The sequence below is a fragment of the Cannabis sativa genome, chromosome 5 (assembly GCF_029168945.1).
Source record: "Cannabis sativa cultivar Pink pepper isolate KNU-18-1 chromosome 5, ASM2916894v1, whole genome shotgun sequence".
Lineage (NCBI taxonomy): Eukaryota > Viridiplantae > Streptophyta > Magnoliopsida > Rosales > Cannabaceae > Cannabis > Cannabis sativa.
Window position 1 is genome coordinate 20,942,744 of NC_083605.1, and position 13,699 is coordinate 20,956,442.

Here is a 13,699-nt window from a genome sequence, read left to right on the forward strand (position 1 = left end):
AATTTCACATCGATAAACTATAATACCCCCACATACAAAGTTTCATGTAGTTTTTAGTGTCCCTCGTATTACCACGATGATAATAATGATACTCACCAACATAATTAGTTGAGGAAAATTTTCCCTTCAAAATCATGATGTCTGCCAAATTTAACATTTGAAAATTTCTTCCTTTCTTTTTCATTTTTTATTTTTTGCTAGTACTGAAAAGTGGCAAAAAGCTGGGTACCATGCGCAGTCCTTCAATATATAAGTGACTATGGCTACAGAGTAGGTAACCAACCACCCGTTTGATTTTTCTTTCACCTCTCCAGTCAGTTCACATAAATTTTCATACTAATTTGAAAATGATTAAAAACAATAGTCTTTTTCCTTTGAAGTTGTGATAGTAAGGCGTAAGATAAGTTTCGAACTTATTGCCATAAGCATTTTCGATTCTTAATTATGTTGTAATGTATATAGTCGACTATCCAAAGAGATTATTGTTTTAAAAATAAAAATTACAAACTCTTCATTCATTAAAAAAGTTAAATAAACAAATTAAGTTACTTTGGATGTTTATTGTTATTATATATTTTTTTTAATTATTTTTAAAATATAAAGCAAATCATCGTACAAAGTGGGTAAATGAAAGTAGAAAAAAAATCACAAAGGACATCGTTATGATTGCTAAATTGGACTTCCTTTCAGAATTACCGTGAGGACTGTAGTATTTAGATTATGGTGAATTAACAATAATTCTGTCCTTTTAAAACTTATAAGTTCTATTAGTACTCGAGTATGCACCAAGTGTGGCCATATAATTGAGCGATCACCGTACATTTTGAGAACAATGAGAAGTGCCAATTTCAAATATCATTATTTAGTGTCCTTTTTCAGCAATTTGTTGTCACAAAAATCATTTGTTATTAGATAAAAATATTAGTGGTTTGTAAATTGTAAGAGCATCTCTAGTGTGAACAATCTTTCTAAAATTTATATTACTCTAAAATATAATATTTTATTTTCTCATTCTTTTATATTATTTTTAGTCAACAATACTTAAATACTAATTAAACAACTTTAAAACTTACCACCATAACCTCACACATTATTATTTAAATAAACTTTGATTTTTAGCAATTGTTCATTTCAGATTTAGTTTATATCTTTATTTTTTTTAATTTTTTTTTTATTTTTTGAAAAAGAAAGGACAGACTATATTGTTGCCCTTGATAAAAATTTTCTCCAATGCATTAGCCACTCTCCTAAATAGCTTACCACTTATCACCATCTGTTGAGGAAAGTGGTGGCACATTGATGCTCTAAGGCCAACTCCAATGGGTGTTGCCCATGAAGTTGACCAAAAATTATACTATGTTATGTGACAATAGAGGTATAAGAGAGACAATAAAAACAGTTCATATTGAGCACATGTGCTCTTTCATATTTTTTATAAAAAAAAAAAGAAAGAAAAATTGTGATTGACTAAAAAACAAAAGTGGGGTTAATTGAACAATTATTTTCAGTTGACCCATTGGAGATGCCCTAATAGTCTAATATCCCCATAAATTGCTATCAAACTTCTTGTTATTAAATTAAAATATATATTATTTAATATCAAACTATATCAATGAAAATAAAAATAGGTCCTAAAAATATCATTTAGCAATTAAAATAAAAATAAGTATACTTCTTTTTTCGAAGTAAATATTAAAATGGATCTCATTAAAGTGACTAGATATTTGATACTAATGGTCAAGTTCACTCTTGACTTGTACATATTTCCATGATCAAAACTACCCTAATAAAGTTGCTCATTGTGACTTATGAGGTGTGCTAGCGTCATTGCGGACTCTTTAATCATAGATTGCACTTATTTATAAACTTGCTTTAAATAAAGAGTCATGAGCTTCAACTGAAAACCTCAAAGATATCTCATTTTATCATTTATTGTTTCTTAGAATTTTTTAACACCCTTTGAACTATATATATTAATGGAAGTTGAGAGGACTCCAGCTACTAAAGAAAGCAAATATGAGGTAAGTTTCACCAAGAAACACATTGTGAAAGCATTAAATATTTCCTCATTACCAAAATCAAGCATCTTAACCCTTTCCAATTTAGATTTACTCTCTGGTCGATTTCCCGTAACATACTTCTATTTCTATCAAAACTCACTTGGGAATAACACTTTCTCTATAAACAAGCTCAAAAGCTCTCTAGCTATTACTCTTGAGCACTATTATCCCTTCGCTGGTCGAATTGTTCAAAATCCATTTACTAGTGAGCCTCAAATCATATGTGATAATTCTGGTGCTCTTATTGTGGAAGCTGAAGCTAATATTCCATTAAAAATGTTGGATTTCTACAATCTAAATGAGTCTCTTGAAGGAAAACTAGTTTCAATCGTTCCTGACTTCCCTCTCCAAATCCAAGTTACACACTATACATGTGGAGGCATTTCTATTACATTTACTTTTGACCATGCCTTAGGTGATGCTTCTGCCTTTGGTAAGTTTCTTCTCTCATGGTCCCAAATAGCTCAAAATAAGCCCATGCCATGCACACCAAACCACAAGAGGAACCTCTTTGCACGTAACCCTCCAACTTATCACCCTTCTTTAGACCAAAAGTTTGTCAAGTGTACCATGGAAGAAATTACAAACATACCAACTCCAAAAGTTTTGCTAAAGAGACTCTATTATATCCACGTGTCGAGCATTGATTGGCTGCAAAGTCTCGCAAGCAAAGGCAGTAAGGAGCAGTACACGAAAATAGAGGCATTCTCGGCCTACGTGTGGAAAATTATGGTCAAAGCTATTGACAAAAGCCATGTTATGTGCAAGATGGGTTGGTTGGTTGATGGACGTGAAAGAATGTGTGTTGGTGGAGAGAATAATTCAATGTCAAATTACATAGGGAATGTGCTTTCAGTGGGTTTTGGAGAAGCAAGAGTTGATGAGTTGAGGCATGGTTCCATACAAACCATTTCTGGAAAGGTCCACGAGGCCATTTCGAAAGTGACTAACGAGGCCCATTTCAGGGACTTGATTGATTGGATCGAGAGTCATAGGCCTGGGCTGATGTTATCAAGAGATATATTGGGCCAGGGAGGCCCTGCTATAGTTTTATCTTCAGGAAGAAGGTTCCCGGTTGCTGAATTGGACTTTGGGTTCGGTAGTCCAGTTCTGGGAACAGTGTGCTCCACAGTTAAGAAGATTGGAGTTGCTTATATGAACCAAAGGCCTAGTGCCACTGGAGATGGCTCCTGGACTGTATCCGCCATCCTATGGCCGGAATTCGCCTCTGTCTTGGAGTCGGATCCAATATTTCAACCAATGACTAGTCGGCTTCTTCACTTGTTCTAAAGATATATGTATTAATTTGTAATATGGTATTTACCCAATAAATACCTACTGTTTCGAGTTTATATATTGTTTTTTTTTCAACGGTATAAATACTGTTTATACCTGATGTATTAATTTGTAATATTACTATTTTTGTTGTATGTTAATATTAGGAGTTTTTTAAATCTCAAAAAAAAAAAATATGAGATTTTTTTTAATCAAAGTTGTCATGTCATTAAGTCGTTGGGCTCCTTGCTAGTGTGCAAAGCATGGGATTATTTTTAATTCATTTTTATTTTTTTTTGTTTTGTCTTTCTCACGATCTTGAATGTCGACGACGTCGTGCTTGAACAGAGACAAAGATGATGACGACTTAACAACCCTTGGTCCGCGATGACGATCACTTGAATGACTTGGACCATGTTTGGTATTGTTTTTTGTTTTTTGTTTTCAAAAAATTGTTTTTAGAAATGAGAACAAAAAATAGTTTTTGAAGTTTTTAAAAATAAGTCATGTTTGGTTAGTATTTTTTAAATACAATATTGACCAAAAGTAAATTGGTTTTTAAAACAGAAAACAACATTTCATTGTTTTCAAGATTCTTGTTTTTTGTAACTTTGTTTTCTAAAAACAGTTTTCAGAAAATAAGGCCAAACGAGCCAAATTGTTTTCAAAAAACAATTTTCTATTTTTAAAAACAAAAAACAATTTTTTAGTTATGATGTCAAACATGCACTTGAACTCCTGCTTTCTTGCTTGATTTTTTTTTTCTTTTTCTTTTCCTTAAACCAGATCTAGTGCTACTTATGGAGAGAGCACTTTAAGCTATGGTAGAACTCGCAGCCAGGATCACTCCTCCAAAAGCATTCTCTTTGAGTAACTCTTTGTAATTCAAGAACCCAAAATATGGAGAAGAAATTGACTGTAAAGATTAATGATTTCTCATAATTTATTTTTTTTAGATCTAGTGAAATCTTGTCTGACAACTAGGTTTTTTTTTATGCAAATCCGCACCTACTGTCAAGGTTTACTTTTGACAAGGTTAAAGATTTGCCATTTCTTCTCTTGTTGAGATTTCTTGTGTTCTTTATTCACTCTATTAATTAAGTTGTAGCTGAGAGAAACACTAGCATTTTTTTTTCTTCCAGTTAGAACGTAGAGTTTATATTTAAATTTGGGTTGAAGTGTGTTAAAATTAAGGTATATGAGAAAAGCAGAGTATGAAAAGAGAAGAAAGTGTCTCATTAACCAAGTTTTGGTACAGAGAAGCCGCAAAGTAAAGATAAGTTAGTTAACTGGACTTTAACTAACGAGGCTAACAACTTAACTAACCGACATAACTAACTCCATAAAACAGAAATAATAGCCTAAGTCTAATAGCCCCCTCAAAATGGAGTGTATATATTTAGTACACCCATCTTAGATACAATGTTGGAGAATGGGGTTGGGAGTAAAGCTTTAGTGAATATGTCTACTAAATTTTGTTGAGAAGAAACATGGAGAAGCTTGAAGGATCCTTTCTGAACTTTTTCCCGTAAGTGGCAATCGATTTTCACGTGCTTGGTGCGTTCATGGTAAACGAAATTTTTACTAATGTATATTGCAGCAGTGTTGTCGCAATAAAGATTGGCTAGTGTGTTGTGGGAGACACCAAAGTCTTTGAGGAGAACAAGGAGCCAAGTTAGTTCAAAGGTAGCATTGGCCATTGCATGATATTTGGCTTCAATTGAGGAGCGAGAGACTACTTGTTATTTTTTCGATTTTCATGAGATAAGGGACTTGCCAAGGAAAATGCAGTAGCTTGAAACTGAACGACGTATGTCTTGGCAGCTGCCCCAGTCCGCATCAGCAAAGAAGGATACCTATACATTTTCTTGAGAGACTAGTTTCTGCATAAGCAGTCAGATTAGGGGCTGCATCAGATAGAAAAGAAAGACCTTGACCAGGAGTCTTTTTGAGATATTGCAAGATTCTGTTAGTCGCTTGTAAGTGAAGGACTCGAGGGTAGGATAAAAATTGGCTGAGATAATTTACAACTTATGATATATCAGGTCTAGTGATGGTTAAGTATATAAGCTTGCCAATGAGGCTGTGATAGACTGTGGAATTAGGAAGTGGAGTCTCTTTGTCTTTATCGAGTTTGAGGTTAATTTCCATAGGGGTTGAGGCAGGTTTTGCACCTATGTAACCTGTGTCATTGAGTAGCTGGAGGGTAAAAGGTCGTTGGGAAATTTGAAATTGCTTATTTTGCTCTACCAATCTCAAGACCAAGGAAAAACATAATTGTCTAAGTGTAACGCCCTAATGCTAAGGCACGCTACAGTGCTTTTTCAATTACAGTGCTATCTTTGCTAATCAAAGATTTTTCTCGAAAAATGTGTCAAATTAAAAATTTTATAATAAATATTAAACTTTATAATTAACAAAACTATTTACAAGTACCGGGATCTCGTTTTTAAACTTTTACACAAAATATACCAAAATACATAACCAGTCGCACAACGACTACAAAATAATATTCCCAGATGTCCCGAGACCGCACACTCCAGGCTCACTCCTGTTCAGCTTTCGCCTTTCCTTTACCTACACATGGAAGTAGAACTGTGAGTCAACAGGCTAAGTAAGAAAAGCATATAACATACCATATAATATGGACTTGAATCTAGGCACCCATACACCTATTTACAAGGCTCAACAGATGAGTAAGAACGTTCCATACTAGGGTAAAACCACTATACCACATTCACTACGTACCTTGTTGTACGAGTGTTGGTAGGATTTATTTCGTACCTTGAGTACCACTGAGTGATATACCACAGACACCCTGTGCTTTCCCGTACTTGTGCTGGTATCACTGTAATGTACTCTTAAATAATATTCACTATACCAATGCACTCTGTACCATAACTGTACAAGTGGTTGTAGTGCGACTAACACATAAGCATGCATATACACTTAACACATATATACACTCAGATATTCATAGTACACATTATACACAGTTCTTACCTTCTTTCTCGATTCAAGTGTGCTGGCCGACCTGAACGGAAAGTCTTCCGCTAAATGGATGCCCTAATCACAAAATGAAACTGGGTAAATCACATGATCGAAACCCTAATCTAGAAAACCCAAACCCACCACTCTAGGTTCTGTTACACTCTCTAGAGATCACACTAGTTCAAGAAATAGGGAAACACCCAACTACGGCACTGGAATGAACGGGAATTGAGAAAATGGCTTGTTCGGGGATCCTGCCAAAACCGGCTAGCCGTTTTTACAGGCCTGGCAAACCGGCTAGCCGGTTTGCACCAGGTTTCCCCAAACAAGCTCCAACTTGCTCAAAACTCATCCAAATGCATCCATACTTTCCAGAGCAACTAAACAGTGCATAAACAATATTTTCCAACCAGTAATTCACAGAAAATCTCACTGAATCACAATATGCCATTAAAGATCATAGTTTAGGTTTTTAAACCCAAACTTGCATAAATCCAACATTATACACTAAAACCAGCTGCAAGAACTTGGAATCAACCTAAAATGAACATAAGAGCTGAACCAAAACCTAATCAAACCCTAACAGCCCTAACTCATACAAACCATACTTGAAACCAACTAAACTTTGAAAAACACATAGCTAAAGAGTGTCTAGGGTTTACCTTGATTAAATCCTCCTCTCAACCTTGCTAAAAACACAAAATCCAGCAATCAAACTCCTTGATTCCCAGCTGGTTCGAAGAGAGAGAGAGAGAGAGAAAAGAGAAGAGAGGGTGTTTCTATTTTTTGTTATTTCCTTTGTTTTTCTTTAATTCTTTTTCTCCAAATAAAACTAAGATTAACTTCATTAATCTTGGCTGAAAATAGTAGCTAGGTGTCACCACCTAAGGCAGCCACCAAATCACTTAATGGCAAATTACTAAAATTCCCCTTTTAACCTATAACTTAAGCATTTAAAAACTAAGGGTAAAATAGTCAAATTCTACGACCCCGCTAAACCTCGGTATTTTATTTTCTCTAAAATATTTCCCACTAAGAAAAAGGTTCTAAACTTACCCATGTGATCAAACTAGCCATCCATCGCATTTTCCGTTGTCGCCGAGCAAAAATTACAAAAGTAACATATTTCACACATAAGTCAAATAATACCCCTAGAGTTTAATAAAATCTCTGGAATTAAGAAATTATAACTCTAATGTCCAATTCTAACAATAGGACCCACAAATAATTAAATTCATAAATAATTATAAAAATATCAGAAATTAGTGCTAATTGCCTTTACTAATTCAAACTATTAAAGCGGTCATTACAATTATCCTCCCGTTAAAAGGATTTTGTCCTCAAAATCTAACCTGAATAGCTCTGGATGTTGAGTCCTCATGTTAGACTCCAACTCCCAGGTGGCTTCCTCCACCTTGCTGTTTCTCCAGAGCACTTTGACCAAAGCAATGGTCTTGTTCCAAAGAACTTTTTCCTTTTTATCGAGGATCTGAACAGGTTGCTCTTCATAGGATAAGTCTGACTGCAGTTCAAGGGCTTCATAACTCAAGATATGAGTCGGGTGTGAAACATATTTCCTCAACATTGAAATATGGAATACATCATGGACAGCCGACAGTGCTGGTGGTAAGGCTAGCCGATACACTACATGCCCGACCTTCTCAAGTATCTGAAATGGCCCAACAAACCTAGGGCTCAACTTACCCCTCTTCCCGAAGCGCCTAATACCCTTCATTGGTGAAACCCGCAGGAAAACATGTTCCCCTACCTAAAATATGACATCTCTGCACTTCAGATTAGCATAACTTTTCTGCCTGCTTTGGGAAGCAAGCATCCGAGGCTTGATCTTATCAATAGCTTCATTGGTCCTTTGGACTAACTCCGGACCTAAGTACTTCCTTTCTCCAGTTTCGTCCTAATGAATAGGGGAGCGACATTTCCTACCATATAGCATCTCATAGGGAGTCATCCCTATTGTACTCTGGTAGCTACTGTTGTAGGAGAATTCAATTAAAGGCAAGTACTTACTCTATCAACCCTCAAAGTCCATGACCCAGGCTCGCAACAAATCCTCTAGTATCTGAATTATTCTTTCTGACTGACCATCAGTCTGAGGGTGAAGGCTATGCTAAACTTCAGTTTGGTACCCATAGCCCTCTGAAGACTCGCCCAAAACTTTGATGTAAACTTTGAATCTCTGTCTGAAATAATGGATTTAGGAGCTCCATGGAGACGAACTATCTCCTTTACATACAGTTCAACGTACTGATCCACTGAATATGTAACTTTCACTGGCAGAAAGTGAGCTGATTTTGTAAATCTGTCCACTATGACCCATATCGAATCATACATTCCCGTGGTTCTAGGTAACCCAGTTACAAAATCCATTGCAATGTCCTCCCACTTCCACTCAGGAAGGGCTAAAGGTTGCAGTAACCCTGTCAGCCTTTGATGTTCAGCCTTGATTTGCTGGCAGGTTAAGCATTTGGACACGCAGTCTACCACATTTCATTTCATCCCATACCACCAGAAGTAGGGTTTTAAATCCTAATACATTTTGGTGGTTCCCAAATGCAGTTAATAAGGTGTGGTGTGAGCTTCATCAAGTATCTCTTTCTTAAGCTCATCAACACTAGGAACACAAACTCGAGCTTTATACAATAACATTCCATTATTCGAGATTGAAAAGTCTTTAGGTCGACCAGCCATACCTCATATCGAATCTTGACTAGCTCAGGATCTTCTAATTGTGCCTTTCTGATTCTTTCTAACAGATCAGATTGAAGTGTCAAGTGTTGCAACTTTCCAACCACAAACTCAATCCTTGCACTAACCATCTCAGAAGCTAGTTGAGGGGCTATCAGAACCGTGATGCAAATCTGCCCGGGGCCTCGTCTACTTAGTGCATTAGCCACAACATTGGCTTTCTCGGGGTGATACAGAATCTTGCAATCATAGTCCTTAACCAGTTCCAGCCATCTCCTCTGCCTCATATTCAAGTCTTTCTAGGTGAAAAAGTACTTGAGACTCTTATGATCAGTATAAATCTCACATTTTTCACCATAAAGATAGTGCTGCCATATCTTTAGAGCAAAAACCACAGCAGCAAGCTCTAGGTCATGAGTTGGGTAGCGTTGCTCATATTCCTTCAGTTGACGAGAGGCATAGGTCATGACTTTGTCAGCTTGCATCAGAATACATCCCAGACACTGTTTGGATGCATCTTAGTAAACAACGAACTTCTCTTGATCTGATGGCAAAGCTAACGCCGGAGCTGTTATCAAATTTTGATTCAACTCCTAAAAACTTGATTCACATTTGTTTGACCATACGAATCGCTGATTTTTCTTAGTTAACTCAGCCAGTGGCATAGAGATTTAAGGGAATCCATCGACAAAGCGTCGATAATACCCTGCTAAATCGAGGAAACTTCAAATTTTTGACACTGATTTTAGCCTCGGCCAGTTCTGTTGGGTTTTATGCCCTAAATAAAACTCATTTCAATATAATCAAATTTACTTATTAATATAGATCAGAAATAACATTTAATGTTGCAGGGTTCACATGATTTATTTCATGATTATATACATAATGTATGAATTCATCTGAAACCCTTTTCACATACTTAATCCTGTTTATTGTGTCGTCAACACTTTGGAAAGTAAACATGACTATGTGAATAAAGTTTCCTAGATTTATCAGACACAGGGTTTTACTGATATGATAATCTACAACAGAGTTTACTTGCATTTGGAGAAATGCTATGTTCTTTCCAGAACATTGGTTAAAGTAAAGCTCAGGTTGGATGCATGGAGTATGCATCGGAAGGGGCCGATATTGAACTTTGACTTAGATTTATTAAACTTACCGTAATATCTATTCAAGTCAATATCGCCTAGTTGATCCTAGATCAAATGATCTTAATCCTGTTATGATTAGGCTCAATCTCAAGAGGCTATTCGTGTTCTTTGATTTGTTAGTTAAGCCTACTTTTGGGTCAGGGTGATACGTACATTTTGGGAACACGGTAGTGCAATTGAGTGGGAGCGCTAACATAAACATGCAATCTATAACTTTTATCTGGCGAATAGTAAGTAAAGGATGATCGCCTTCGAGCTTGACCAAACAAAAATAAATGGTGGAGTACTCATTTCACATAAGCTGAAATATCATTTATACGGGGTTAAGTGTAGTTTTAAGGATAAAATACATTGTAGGGTGTAACGGTAATCTAATCCGTTTACAGTGTAGATCATTCATATAGAGGATCATTGATCAAATTAGGATTATAACAATGGATAACTAATGATGTGTCTATATGGTGGAACATATAGAGCATTCTATATACTGAGAGTGCAATTCTAAGTTCTATGCGTGGATTCAACGAAGAATTAGTAAGTCAGTGAATTTAGGTTATAAATTCTTGATCTGCTTATTGGAAGCTCAGTTATATAGACCCATGGTCCCTCCACTAGTTTAGATAATATTGCTTGTAAGACTCATATAATGTGTTTTGATTAATCAATTATAATTCTCAATTTAGACTATGTCTATTTGTGAATTTTTCACTAAGTAAGGGCGAAATTGTAAAGAAAGAGTTTTAGGGGCATATTTGTTAATTATAATACTTTGTATGATTCAATTAATAAATATGATAAATGACAATATTATTTAATAATTATTTATAGTTATTAAATAGTTAGAATTGACATTTAAATGGTTGAATTTGAAAATTGGAGTTTTTGAGAAAATTAGATGCAGAAATGATAAAACTGCAAAATTACAAAAAGTGAGGCCCAAATCCACATTGCATGGCCGGCCACTTTTATAGAAATTGTCCTATGATATTTTCATTATTTTAATGCCAAATAATTCAAACCTAACCCTAGTGGAATGCTATTAATAGATAGTGAAGGCTTCAGGAAAATTACACTTAACTTTCTACTTTTTCCTTCAGAGAAAAACGTGAGCCTTCTCTCTCTATACCTAGCCACCACCTTCTTCTCTTTCTTCCCTCTTTAATTTCGAAATCACTTAGTGTTAGAGTAGTGCCCACACACAGCAAGTGATACCTCAATCATAGTGAGGAAGATCGTGAAGAAAGACTTTCAGCAAGAAGGAGTTTCATCACTAAAGAAGGAGAGAAAGAGATCCAGGTTCAGATATTGAAAATGTTCTGCTACAAAAAGGAATCAAGGGCTAGATATTTGAACGGAAGGAGTCATATTATTCCCCTGAACCCAATGTAAGGTTTCTAATACTTTATATGTGTTTATTTCATAATCATTTTAGAAGTTCATATTTAGGGTGTTAATCAACATACTTGTGAGTAGATCTAAGATCCTTGTAAAATAATTTCCAACAAGTTCTTCACTGACTCAATCTTGCTTGGATCAACGATAATCCCATTCTTCCCAACATTATGTCCTAGAAAAGACACCACAAACAGCCAGACTTCACAGTTTTTGAACTTTGCATACAACTTGTGATCTCTTAGTCGCTACAATACCATTCGAAGATGATGCTCATGTTGGGTTTTATGCCCTAAATAAAACTCATTTCAATATAATCAGATTTACTTATTAATATAGATCAGAAATAACATTTAATGTTGCATGGTTCACATGATTTATTTCATGATTATATGTACATAATGTATAGATTCATCTGAAACCCTTTTCACATACTTGATCCTGTTTATTGTGCCGTCAACACATTGGAAAGTAAACATGACTATGTGAATAAAGTTTCCTAGATTTATCAGACATAGGGTTTTACTGATATTATAATCTACAACAGAGTTTACTTGCATTTGGAGAAGTGCTATGCTCTTTCCAGAGCATTGGTTAAAGTAAAGCTAAGGTTGGATGCATGGAGTATGCATCGGAAGGGACCGATATTGAACTTTGACTTAGATTTATTAAACTTACCGTAAAATCTATTCAAGTCAATATCGCCTAGTTGATCCTAGATCAAATGATCTTAATCCTGTTATGATTAGGCTCAATCTTGAAAGGCTATTCGTGTTCTTTGATTTGTTAGTTAAGCCTACTTTTAGGTCAGGGTGATACGTACATTTTGGGAACACGGTAGTGCAATTGAGTGGGAGCGCTAGCATAAACATGGAATCTATAGCTTCTATCTGGCGAATAGTAAGCAAAGGATGATCTCCTTCGAGCTTGACCAAACGAAAATAAATGGTGGAGATCTCATTTCACATAAGCTGAAATATCATTTATACGGGGTCAAGTGTTTTAAGGATAAAATACATAGTAGGGTGTTACGGTAATCTAATCCCTTTACTGTGTAGATCATTCATATAGAGGATAATTGATCACATTAGGACTATAACAATGGATAACTAATGATGTGTCTATATGGTGGAACATATAGAGCATTCTATATACTGAGAGTGCAATTCTAAGGTCTATGCGTGGATTCAACGAAGAATTAATAAGTTAGTGAATTTTAGTGCTAAATTCTTGATCTACTTATTGGAAGCTCGGTTATATAGACCCATGGTCCCCCCACTAGTTGAGATAATATTGCTTGTAAGACTCATGTAATTGGTTTTGATTATTAATTATAATTCTCAAATTAGACTATGTCTATTTGTGAATTTTTCACTAAGTAAGGGCGAAATTGTAAGGAAAGAGTTTATAGGGGCATATTTGTTAATTATGATACTTTGTATGGTTCAATTAATAAATATGATAAATGAAAATATTATTTAATAATTATTTATAGTTATTAAATAGTTAGAATTGGCATTTAAATGGTTGAATTAGAAAATTGACGTTTTTGAGAAAATCAGATGCAGAAAAGATAAAACTGCAAAATTGCAAAAAGTGAGGCCCAAATCCACTTGTATAGGGCCAGCCACTTTTGTAGGAAATTTAAACTAATTTTTTCATTATTTTAATTCCAAATAATTCAAACTTAACCCTAGTGGAATGCTATAAATAGATAGTGAAGGCTTCAGAAAATTTACACTTAAATTTCTACACTTCTGATTCAGAAAAAAACTGAGCCTTCTCTCTCCCTATCTTTAGCTGCCACTTCTTCTTTCTCTTCCCTTTTGAATTTCGAAATCCTTAGTGTATGAGTAGTGCCCACACACATCAAGTGATACCTCAATCATAGTGAGGAAGATCGTGAAGAAAGATCATCAGCAAAGGAGTTTCAGCATCAAAGATTCAGAGAAAGAGATCCAGGTTCAGATATTGATAATGCTCTGCTAGATATCTGAACGGAAGGAGTCATTATATTCTGCTGCAACCAATGTAAGGTTTCCTAAACTTTATATGTGTTTATTTCATCGTTTTAGAAAGTTCATATTTAGGGTGTTAATAAACATACTTGTGAGTAGATCT

General features: G+C 35.2%; 1 protein-coding gene across 1 annotated transcript; it reads left to right on the plus strand.

Annotated features, from left to right (window-relative positions):
* The first annotated feature begins 1,754 nt into the window (after positions 1-1,754).
* Positions 1,755-3,551, plus strand: LOC115715931 (coniferyl alcohol acyltransferase). Its single transcript, XM_030644613.2, has one exon. It carries the CDS (start codon positions 1,977-1,979, stop codon positions 3,348-3,350), a length of 1,374 nt encoding a protein of 457 aa, XP_030500473.2. The 5' UTR covers positions 1,755-1,976; the 3' UTR covers positions 3,351-3,551.
* The last annotated feature ends 10,148 nt before the right edge of the window (positions 3,552-13,699 follow it).

Coding starts and splice junctions, on each gene's coding strand:
- LOC115715931 (XM_030644613.2), top strand. CDS start 1,977: ATGGAAGTTGAGAGGACTCCAGCTACTAAAGAAAGCAAATATGAGGTA.